This window comes from Hypomesus nipponensis, chromosome 25, assembly GCF_054491055.1.
Source record: "Hypomesus nipponensis isolate SF chromosome 25, ASM5449105v1, whole genome shotgun sequence".
NCBI classification, from domain to species: domain Eukaryota; kingdom Metazoa; phylum Chordata; class Actinopteri; order Osmeriformes; family Osmeridae; genus Hypomesus; species Hypomesus nipponensis.
Genome location: NC_140385.1, coordinates 200,001 through 212,052, shown reverse-complemented (window position 1 = coordinate 212,052; position 12,052 = coordinate 200,001). Strand labels below are relative to the sequence as shown.

Sequence of the window (12,052 nt, the reverse complement as noted above, 5' to 3'; positions counted from 1 at the left end):
GACCAGAGGAGACGAGGCAGCAAGAGACCAGAGGAGTCGAGGCAGCTAGAGACCAGAGGAGACGAGGCAGCAAGAGACCAGAGGAGTCGAGGCAGCTAGAGACCAGAGGAGACGAGGCAGCAAGAGACCAGAGGAGTCGAGGCAGCTAGAGACCAGAGGAGACGAGGCAGCAAGAGACCAGAGGAGTCGAGGCAGCAAGAGACCAGAGGAGACGAGGCAGCTAGAGACCAGAGGAGCCGAGGCAGCTAGAAACCAGAGGAGTCGAGGCAGCTAGAGACCAGAGGAGTCGAGGTATCTAGAAACCAGAGGAGTCGAGGCAGCAAGATACCAGTGGAGACGAGAGGTGATGACATGCACACACATCCTGGGCTAGACTGAAACCCAAGGAGCTGCCTCGAGGCCTCAGCTCTCTGCCCACTGAGCCCCCAGGGGGCATGGAGGCAGTTTATGCTTCTAGAATGTGTGTGTATGTTTTTATATGTGTGTGTGCTGAGGTTGGCTCTCTAACATTTAAAGAAGACTGAACGACAGGGTGGGGGAGTGTATCCATGACACGCATTTCCTACACACTTCCTGCACAGAGCAGACAGGAAGGAGTGTGTGTGTGTGTGTGTGTGTGTATGAGAGTTTCAGTGTAGAAAACAACTTTGTTTTTTGTTGAAATCACTTGTTTATTTCGTAGATGCATGTTTTCACAGGAAAAACGAATGTACACACAGTTAATGTACACAGGCACACACACATACACTGAGGGTAGAAAACAGGAAATGTTGAACAATAAGTCAAGACACACAGTAAAACACACATCCTTTAACTAACACACACTATCTAGCTAGCCTGCAGGACTCAACCAGGACAGTGATGATCTGTCTCTGTTAGCATGCTAGGTAGCTAACCTGTTAGCATAGGGTTTCCTGGATGCTGATTGCTGCTCAGCATGCTAGCCTGTTAGCATGGGGTTTGCTGGATGTCGATTGCTGCTCTGTTAGCATGATAGCTAGCATTCTAGTCTGTTTGTCTGGTGTGTAGCTAGACATTCACACATCTGTGTGTGTGTGTGTTGAGGCCTAACCGGATTAATGTCAGAGATCCCCCTGCATGATGTAAAGAGAGAGAGAGAGAGAGAGAGAGAGAGAGAGAGAGAGAGAGAGAGAGAGAGAGAGAGAGAGAGAGAGAAAGGATCAGGAGAGGGGGCGTAAAGACACATCCTTTTAATCCCTAAACTCTAGCCCCTCCCCCTTTTCACCCATTTCTAATCTGCTGTGTGTGACAGGAGGAGACCAGCCCTCAAAACTGCCTGGCAACGAGCTTGATGTCAACAACTGCAATAACAATAACCCCTCTCACTTTGACCCCCCCTCACTTTGACCCACACCCCTCCACTCACTGAAAACAAAAACAAGATGAAGAACAATGACCCTGATGCTTGGGTTAGGACGTATGGTGAGGGGGGGGACGTATGGAGTGTGTTGACTTGCCTGTTTGCCTGTCTGTCTGCCTGTTTATTTGCCTGCCTGTTTGCCTGCCTGTTTGTCTGTCTGCCTGCCTGTTTTTCCTTGTCTGCCTGCCTGCTTGTTTGCCTGCCTGGCTGTTTGCCTGTCTGTTTGCCTGCCTGTCTGTCTGTCTGTCTGTCAGTCTACCTGTCAGTCTACCTGTCAGTCAGTCAATCTGCATACCTGTCTGTCTGTAGTGACAGCGGAACGGGTAACAGACCCAGTGGAGCCGCTCTGTCATTATTATCCCAGATCCGAGAATGGTTATCTCCCTGTATATGCTCTTAAAGGCGCCGGGCCCCTCCGCAGGTTGAGCGGATGCGAACAGCTGACTGCCAGGGCGCGTCCCCTTTAAAGATGAATTATGTGATGACTTTCCGCTCTATGTGCCCCCCCCTCCCCTCGCACCCCCTCCCTCGCTCACACATTGTTCTCCGGTCGAAAGCACGGGCCGGCATAGGAACGGGACCGTTTAACTTCTCGTTGCGCTGTACACACGCAAAGACAAGAGGAGAGGCTACGGTTCGCTAGGCTGGAAAGCGCTTGTTTTCTGTTGAACTGCGGTCGGAGACGCAAGGAGCGGGGTGTCTGCCGGTTGACAGAGATGCTATGACCGGGGCTCCCCCCGCGCGTTTGGCAACGGAGGCACGGGCTACGGCGTATCCGCCCCCCAAAACAGAACCGCTGGAGAGACCGGCGCGGTGAGTGACAAACTTCTGAATGTTCAAAGGAGGGAGAGAGACCAGGAGAGGGGGAGGGGCAATTCCTTGTTAATGCATCCTGACTCACCGTTTACCGTCAGTGCCTTTAAACAGCTGAAGTCAACGGCGCTGGAAGCTCTAGCCCGTCGGTATTTCAACACAATTACTTCTATACAGACCATAATGGCCTTGTCGGCGTTGCCATAGCAATATGATTATATCCGAGCTGGATGGTACTGGTGGAAGAGGGACTCCCTGCGTGTGTGCGCGCGTGTGTGTTTGAGAGAGAAAGGGAGAAAGACAGAATGCGAACGTCAGCCAGTAGACCTTAGAGGAGGGCATCCTGGTATTTATGTTCACATTCCACGAGCTTGTTAACACGTTGCACCATTGTTGTTGACAGGTTGTGACGGTATGTAACGGTGTCTGCGTGAAGGTGTGGTATATAACGGTGTCTGCGTCTCATAACAAAGGCGGAGGGGGGGGGGGGGGGGGGGGCTCTTCCTCAGTCTCGTGTCCGTATGTCAAAACTAATAAAGACATAACGGAGTCTCCTGTCACGTGCGCAGACATACACGCATTGCCATGTGTTCGTGGCTCCAGACTTCAGCCATACCGGCGGGCTGTCAATCCAACGCTCTGCCAGTCCCGCTTTGGTATCCCAAAGCTCTGTTTTAGAGGGTGATTATAGTCTACAAGTACAGCTTCAACCAGGGCTGGATTCGTTACTGGAGGATCATTCTGAACAAAGACTGTCGGATGATCGTCTCGTGGTGATCGTCTCCTCAGTGGTGTGTGTGCCTTTGTGCAGCACTGCGCGCCGGTCCGTGTCCTACTTTCTCTGAGCAGCTCCTCGCGCTGCTCTTTGTTTGCTGCCGCTCAGCAGTTCAGCAGAGAGCGTGCGCCGTTGCTGCATATTGCAGCGCGTGTTTTCGTATTGTGTTTGATAAGCGGCCGCTCCATGACAGTCCACCAGGACGGAGCAGATCGGGTGGAGCGGAAAGGCCGGCCGGTAGGCAGTGGTCCCGGGGTGGAAGACAGCGGCACACACACGTGTGCACACACCTTGAGCGTGACGTAATCGGATTTATAAACCATCTCAAATCGGTCTCTAAAAATGTCTCCTATCTCTTTGTCTCTCTTCAACCCTCTGTTCCCAATCTCCACCCTCTGTCTGGTCCTGGCTAACTGGTCCTGGCAGACTGGTCCTGACTAACTGGTCCTGGCTAACTGGTCCTGACTAACTGGTCCTGGCTAACTGGTCCTGACTAACTGGTCCTGACTGACCGGTCCTGACTGACTAGTCCTGACTGACTGATCCTGACTGACTGGTCCTGACTAACCGGTCCTGGCTGACCGGTCCTGGCTGACCGGTCCTGACTAACCGGTCCTGACTGACTGGTCCTGGCTGACTGGTCCTGACTGACTGGTCCTGGCTGACTTGTCCTGACTGACTGGTCCGGACTGACTGGTCCTGACTAACTGGTCCGGACTGACTGGTCGTGACTGACTGGTCGTGACTGTGTATATGTGTGTGGTCTGTATGTGTGTGTGGTGTATGTGTGTGTGGTGTGTATGTGTGTGGTGTATGTGTGTGTGTGTGTGTGTGTGAAACCCCCCACAGGTAGAGAGGTGTGAGCAGCATGTCTCCCAGGCCGTCATCAGGTGAGTTATGGGGGATTCACCTGATGCCCCCCCGTATCCTGGTGGACTGCTGCCTGCCCAACGGCATGTTGGTCAGCCTGGAGTGCCTCCGCGAGGCACCCCTCACCTCCATCAAGCAGCAGCTGTTCTCTGAGGCCCGCAAGTACCCCCTGTACCACCTGCTGCAGGTAACTACCTCTAATTACCCCTGAGTAACCTTAACTACACATAACTACCCCTAACTATCCCCCTAACTACTCCAAACTACCCCTAAACACACCATACTACCCCTGACTATCCCGTCTACCTCTTGCTTGCGTGTGATTGGCAGGAGTGCTAACCCTGCTTGCGTGTGATTGGCAGGAGTGCTAACCCTGCTTGTGTGTGATTGGCAGGAAGAGTCGTGCTACATCTTCGTGGGCGTGACCCAGGAAGCAGAGCGGGAGGAGTATTACGATGAGACCAGGCGGCTCTGCGACCTGCGCCTCTTCCACCCCATCCTCAAGGTACACACACACACACACACACACTTTTCCCCAAGGTTTGAGAAGATCCTCACACTAACCCTAACCCTCTTCCTCATCCTGAAGGTCATCGAACCCCTTGGCAACCGAGAAGAGAAGATACTCAACAGGGAGATAGGTACACACACACACACACCACACACACACCCCACACACACACCTGTGTGTGTGGGGGTGTGTGTGTGACCCGTGTGTGTGTGTGCAGGCTTTGCCATCGGTATGCCGGTATGTGAGTTTGAGGTGAAGGACCCGGAGGTTCAGGAGTTCCGGCGCAGCATCCTGGGGGTGTGCAGGGAGGCCATGGAGGAGCGTGAGGCTGGGGGGGCTCTGAGCCAGGCGCTGTACGTGTACCCCCCCAACATCGAGTCCTCCCCTGATCTGCCCCCACATGTCTACTGCAAGCTGGACAAGGGCCGGCTCATCGTCACCATCTGGGTCATCATCTCCCCCTCCAACTCCAAACAGAAGTACACTCTCAAGGTAGAGCTGGGGGGAGCAACCATGTGTGGATATGACCCCTGTGTGTATGCCCTGTGTGTGTGTGTGTGTGTATGACCCGTGTGTGTGTGTGTGTGTATGACCCGTGTGTGTGTGTGTGTGTATGACCCGTGTGTGTGTGTGTGTGTATGACCCGTGTGTGTGTGTGTGTGTATGACCCGTGTGTGTGTGTGTGTGTATGACCCGTGTGTATTGTGTGTGTGTATGACCCGTGTGTGTGTGTGTGTATGACCCGTGTGTGTGTGTGTGTGTATGACCCGTGTGTATTGTGTGTGTGTATGACCCGTGTGTGTGTGTGTGTATGACCCGTGTGTGTGTGTGTGTGTATGACCCGTGTGTGTGTGTGTGTATGACCCGTGTGTGTGTGTGTGTGTATGACCCGTGTGTATTGTGTGTGTGTATGACCCGTGTGTGTGTGTGTGTATGACCCGTGTGTGTGTGTGTGTGTATGACCCGTGTGTGTGTGTGTGTATGACCCGTGTGTGTGTGTGTGTGTATGACCCGTGTGTATTGTGTGTGTGTATGACCCGTGTGTGTGTGTGTGTATGACCCGTGTGTGTGTGTGTGTGTATGACCCGTGTGTATTGTGTGTGTGTATGACCCGTGTGTGTGTGTGTGTCTGTGTGCAGGTGAGTCATGACAGCCTACCAGAGCAGCTGATAGCAGAGTCAATCCGTAAGAAGACCCGCTCCATGCACCTGTCAGCCCAGCAGCTGAGACTGTGTCTGAAGGAGTACCAGGGGCAGTACATCCTCAAGGTGTGCGGCTGTGATGAGTACCTGCTGGAGAAGCACCCCCTCAGCCAGTACAAGGTAGCACACACACACACTATACACACACACACACACTATACACACCCTACACCAACACACTATACACACTATACACACACTACCCCAACACACTATACACACAAATATATACACACACAGTATCCACACACTCACTCACTATACACACACACATTGATACACACCCCTAAGTGTGTGCTGGTGATTCTCCATGCTTCCAGTGATGATGTTTCTATGCTCAGTACATCCGCAGCTGCATCAGTGTGGGCCGGCTGCCTCACCTCATGCTGGTGTCCAAGGACAGCCTGTACAGCCAGCTGCCCTCCAGCGGCTTCCTGGCCCCCTCCTACAGCCGCCGCACCCCACAGCCCAGCCCCTGCCCCGGGGGCAGCGACCCCGCCGCTCCCCGCTCCCTCTGGGCCTTCAACAGCCTGCTGCGCCTGCGCCTGCTCTGCGCCACCTACGTCAACGTCAACATCAGAGACATCGACAAGGTGCACACCTGTCCTCACACACCTGTCCTCACACACACCTGTCCTCACACACACACACACCTGTCCTCACACACCTGTCCTCACACACACACCTGTCCTCACGTACACCTGTCCTCACACACACACACACCTGTCCTCACACACCTGTCCTCACATACACACACACACACCTGTCCTCACACACACCTGTCCTCACACACCTGTCCTCACACACCTGTCCTCACATACACCTGTCCTCACACACACCTGTCCTCACACACCTGTCCTCACACACACCTGTCCTCACACACCTGTCCTCACACACACCTGTCCTCACACACCTGTCCTCACATACACACCTGTCCTCACATACACCTGTCCTCACACACCTGTCCTCACATACACACACACACCTGTCCTCACATACACCTGTCCTCACACACCTGTCCTCACATACACACACACACCTGTCCTCACATACACCTGTCCTCACACACCTGTCCTCACACACACCTGTCCTCACATACACCTGTCCTCACACACCTGTCCTCACACACACACACACCTGTCCTCACACACACACACACACACCTGTCCTCACACACACACACCTGTCCTCACACACACACCTGTCCTCACACACACACACCTGTCCTCACACACACACACACACCTGTCCTCACACACCTGTCCTCACACACACACACACACACCTGTCCTCACACACCTGTCCTCACACACACACCTGTCCTCACGTACACCTGTCCTCACACACACACACACCTGTCCTCACACACCTGTCCTCACATACACACACACACACCTGTCCTCACACACACCTGTCCTCACACACCTGTCCTCACACACCTGTCCTCACATACACCTGTCCTCACACACACCTGTCCTCACACACCTGTCCTCACACACACCTGTCCTCACACACCTGTCCTCACACACACCTGTCCTCACACACCTGTCCTCACATACACACCTGTCCTCACATACACCTGTCCTCACACACCTGTCCTCACATACACACACACACCTGTCCTCACATACACCTGTCCTCACACACCTGTCCTCACATACACACACACACCTGTCCTCACATACACCTGTCCTCACACACCTGTCCTCACACACACCTGTCCTCACATACACCTGTCCTCACACACCTGTCCTCACACACACACACACCTGTCCTCACACACACACACACACACCTGTCCTCACACACACACACCTGTCCTCACACACACACCTGTCCTCACACACACACACCTGTCCTCACACACACACACACACCTGTCCTCACACACCTGTCCTCACACACACACACACCTGTCCTCACACACCTGTCCTCACACACACCTGTCCTCACACACACACACACCTGTCCTCACACACCTGTCCTCACACACACACACACACCTGTCCTCACATACACCTGTCCTCACACACACACACACCTGTCCTCACACACCTGTCCTCACATACACACACACACCTGTCCTCACACACACCTGTCCTCACACACCTGTCCTCACACACCTGTCCTCACATACACACACACACCTGTCCTCACACACCTGTCCTCACACACCTGTCCTCACACACACACCTGTCCTCACATACACCTGTCCTCACACACACACACACACCTGTCCTCACACACCTGTCCTCACATACACACACACACCTGTCCTCACACACACCTGTCCTCACACACCTGTCCTCACACACCTGTCCTCACATACACACACACACCTGTCCTCACACACCTGTCCTCACACATACCTGTCCTCACACACCTGTCCTCACACACCTGTCCTCACACACACCTGTCCTCACACACACACACACCTGTCGTCACACACACACACACCTGTCCTCACACACACACACACCTGTCCTCACACACACACACCTGTCCTCACACACACACACACACACCTGTCCTCACACACACACACACCTGTCCTCACACACATACACCTGTCCTCACACACCTGTCCTCACATACACCTGTCCTCACACACACACACCTGTCCTCACACACACACACACACCTGTCCTCACACACACCTGTCCTCACATACACCTGTCCTCACACACACATACCTGTCCTCACACACCTGTCCTCACACACACATACCTGTCCTCACACACACCTGTCCTCACACACACACACCTGTCCTCACACACACACACCTGTCCTCACATACACCTGTCCTCACACACACACCCCCATAACAGCTTGGATCTCTGGTAGTGGTGACGTTCCTTTGACTGTGTGTGTGTGTCAGATCTACGTGAGGACAGGTATCTACCACGGAGGAGAGCCCTTGTGCGATAACGTGAACACCCAGAGAGTTCCCTGCTCCAACCCCAGGTACGGTCGCCATGACAACCACCACATAGCACACACACATCACACACACACCCTTTCCATGTAACCATGACTACAGTCTGACGCTGCCCCACGCCAAATGTTCTGACCTGCTGAATGTGTATACTGTGTGTGTGTATACTGTGTGTGTATATTGTGTGTGTATAGGTGGAATGAGTGGCTCTCCTACGACATCTACATGACAGACCTGCCTCGCTCTGCCAGGCTCTGCCTCTCAATCTGCTCTGTGAAGGGCCGCAAGGGGGCCAAGGAGGTGAGGGGCCTATCTGGGAGGATCTAGGAGGAGGCTTAGAGTGTGTGTGTGTGTGTCTGTGTGTTGGTGGTGGATATCTGTGTGTAAGATGTGTGTGTGTCTGTGTGTTGGTGGTGGATATCTGTGTGTAAGATGTGTGTTTGTCTGTGTGTAAGATGTGTGTTTGTCTGTGTGTAAGATGTGTGTTTGTCTGTGTGTAAGATGTGTGTTTGTCTGTGTGTAAGATGTGTGTTTGTCTGTGTGTAAGATGTGTGTTTGTCTGTGTGTAAGATGTGTGTTTGTCTGTGTGTAAGATGTGTGTGTGTCTGTGTGTAAGATGTGTGTGTGTCTGTGTGTAAGATGTGTGTTTGTCTGTGTGTAAGATGTGTGTGTGTCTGTGTGTAAGATGTGTGTGTGTCTGTGTGTAAGATGTGTGTTTGTCTGTGTGTAAGATGTGTGTTTGTCTGTGTGTAAGATGTGTGTTTGTCTGTGTGTAAGATGTGTGTGTGTCTGTGTGTAAGATGTGTGTTTGTCTGTGTGTAAGATGTGTGTTTGTCTGTGTGTAAGATGTGTGTTTGTCTGTGTGTAAGATGTGTGTTTGTCTGTGTGTAAGATGTGTGTGTGTCTGTGTGTAAGATGTGTGTGTGTCTGTGTGTAAGATGTGTGTGTGTCTGTGTGTAAGATGTGTGTGTGTCTGTGTGTAAGATGTGTGTGTGTCTGTGTGTAAGATGTGTGTTTGTCTGTGTGTAAGATGTGTGTGTGTCTGTGTGTAAGATGTGTGTGTGTCTGTGTGTAAGATGTGTGTGTGTCTGTGTGTAAGATGTGTGTGTGTCTGTGTGTAAGATGTGTGTGTGTCTGTGTGTAGGAGCACTGTCCGCTGGCCTGGGGGAATGTGAACCTGTTTGACTACCAGGACCTGCTGGTGGGGGGGAAGATGACTCTGAGTCTGTGGCCTGTTCCTCATGGCCTGGAGGACCTGCTGAACCCTATAGGGGTGGCCGGCTCCAACCCCAACAAGGTATACACACACTCACTCACTCACACACACACAGGCACACACACAGGCACACACACACTACCCAGCATCAGACAGACAGTTTGTGTCACACAGTACCTCTCTCCTCCCAGGAGACCCCATGTGTGGAGCTGGAGTTCTCCTGGTTCTCCCAGAGCGTAGTGTTCCCCGACGACCAGCAGGTGGAGGAGCATGCCAACTGGACCATGAGCAGGGAGCTGGGATACAGCTACTGCCTGGGCCTGGTACACACACATTACACTACACACACATACTGCACACACTCACATAAAAACCCACATTTACACACAGATCCACACACGCACCCTCACACACTGTGTGTGTGTGTGTGTGTGTGTGCAGAGTGGCCGCCTGGCGTGTGACAGCAGTGTGTCAGCAGCAGACTCAGAGCAGCTGAGGGTTCTGAGCAGCAGGGATCCTCTGTATGAGCTGTCTGAACAGGAGAAGGACTTCCTGTGGAGACACAGGTCAGTGTGTGTGTGTGTGTCCTTCCTGTGGAGACACAGGTCAGTGTGTGTGTGTGTGTCCTTCCTGTGGAGACACAGGTCAGTGTGTGTGTGTGTGTCCTTCCTGTGGAGACACAGGTCAGTGTGTGTGTGTGTGTCCTTCCTGTGGAGACACAGGTCAGTGTGTGTGTGTGTGTCCTTCCTGTGGAGACACAGGTCAGTGTGTGTGTGTGTGTCCTTCCTGTGGAGACACAGGTCAGTGTGTGTGTGTGTGTCCTTCCTGTGGAGACACAGGTCAGTGTGTGTGTGTGTGTCCTTCCTGTGGAGACACAGGTCAGTGTGTGTGTGTCCTTCCTCTGGAGACACAGGTCAGTGTGTGTGTGTGTGTGTGTCCTTCCTGTGGAGACACAGGTCAGTGTGTGTGTGTGGTGGGTGTGTGTGTTTACCTTACAGTAGTAGCATTCCAGAGCAGATGTCAGGACTGTACATGAACCTGACGCCCTAACCCTAACACCCCCAGACACTACTGTATCAACATCCCAGAGTCTCTCCCCAAGCTGCTGCTGTCTGTCAAGTGGAACTCCAGAGATGAAGTTTCTCAGGTAACACTAACTGTCTCACGCACACTCTCAGTTAGGGCTGTAGACATCCTTTAGACACTGATTGGTCCATTTAACGTTTCTCTCCCTGGTTCCTCTTCCTGGTTCCTCTTCCTGGTTCCTAATCCTGGTTTCTGTCTATGTTCCTGGTCCTGCCCAGATGTACTGTCTGCTGCGTGATTGGCCGCTGATGCAGCCGGAGGGAGCGCTGGAGCTGCTAGACTGTAACTTCCCTGACCCAGTGGTGCGGGAGTACGCCCTGCGCTGCCTGGCCCGTGGCCTCAGCGACGACCGGCTCAGCATGTACCTGCTGCAGCTGGTCCAGGTGAGGGGGGGGGGGGGGGGGGGCAGTATGTACCTGCTGCAGCTGGTCCAGGTGAAGGGGGGGGGGGCAGTATGTACCTGCTGCAGCTGGTCCAGGTGAGGGGGGGGGGGGGGGGGCAGTATGTACCTGCTGCAGCTGGTCCAGGTGAAGGGGGGGGGGGCAGTATGTACCTGCTGCAGCTGGTCCAGGTGAGGGGGGGGGGGGGGGCAGTATGTACCTGCTGCAGCTGGTCCAGGTGAGGGGGGGGGGCAGTATGTACCTGCTGCAGCTGGTCCAGGTGAAGGGGGGGGGGCAGTATGTACCTGCTGCAGCTGGTCCAGGTGAGGGGGGGGGGCAGTATGTACCTGCTGCAGCTGGTCCAGGTGAAGGGGGGGGGCAGTATGTACCTGCTGCAGCTGGTCCAGGTGAGGGGGGGGGGCAGTATGTACCTGCTGCAGCTGGTCCAGGTGAAGGGGGGGGGGCAGTATGTACCTGCTGCAGCTGGTCCAGGTGAAGGGGGGGGGCAGTATGTACCTGCTGCAGCTGGTCCAGGTGAAGGGGGGGGGGGGGCAGTATGTACCTGCTGCAGCTGGTCCAGGTGAAGGGGGGGGGGCAGTATGTACCTGCTGCAGCTGGTCCAGGTGAAGGGGGGGGGGGGCAGTATGTACCTGCTGCAGCTGGTCCAGGTGAGGGGGGGGGGGGGGGGCAGTATGTACCTGCTGCAGCTGGTCCAGGTGAGGGGGGGGGGGGCAGTATGTACCTGCTGCAGCTGGTCCAGGTGAGGGGGGGGGGCAGTATGTACCTGCTGCAGCTGGTCCAGGTGAAGGGGGGGGGCAGTATGTACCTGCTGCAGCTGGTCCAGGTGAGGGGGGGGGGGCAGTATGTACCTGCTGCAGCTGGT

The 12,052-nt window shown here is 54.1% G+C and overlaps 1 protein-coding gene across 1 annotated transcript in view; it reads left to right on the top strand.

Annotated features, from left to right (window-relative positions):
• Positions 1-1,901: 1,901 nt before the first annotated feature.
• Positions 1,902-12,052, top strand: part of LOC146221510 (phosphatidylinositol 4,5-bisphosphate 3-kinase catalytic subunit alpha isoform) — a 22,633-nt gene continuing 12,482 nt past the window's right edge. Inside the window, exons 1-14 of the mRNA XM_084691437.1 lie at positions 1,902-2,194; positions 3,819-4,026; positions 4,234-4,344; positions 4,429-4,480; positions 4,568-4,842; positions 5,490-5,672; positions 5,894-6,145; positions 8,431-8,516; positions 8,682-8,787; positions 9,632-9,784; positions 9,895-10,026; positions 10,145-10,269; positions 10,769-10,850; positions 11,008-11,172. Of these exons, the coding sequence (XP_084547563.1) occupies positions 3,838-4,026; positions 4,234-4,344; positions 4,429-4,480; positions 4,568-4,842; positions 5,490-5,672; positions 5,894-6,145; positions 8,431-8,516; positions 8,682-8,787; positions 9,632-9,784; positions 9,895-10,026; positions 10,145-10,269; positions 10,769-10,850; positions 11,008-11,172 (1,911 nt within the window). The 5' untranslated portion in view covers positions 1,902-2,194; positions 3,819-3,837. The remainder of the gene's footprint in view (positions 2,195-3,818; positions 4,027-4,233; positions 4,345-4,428; positions 4,481-4,567; positions 4,843-5,489; positions 5,673-5,893; positions 6,146-8,430; positions 8,517-8,681; positions 8,788-9,631; positions 9,785-9,894; positions 10,027-10,144; positions 10,270-10,768; positions 10,851-11,007; positions 11,173-12,052) is intronic.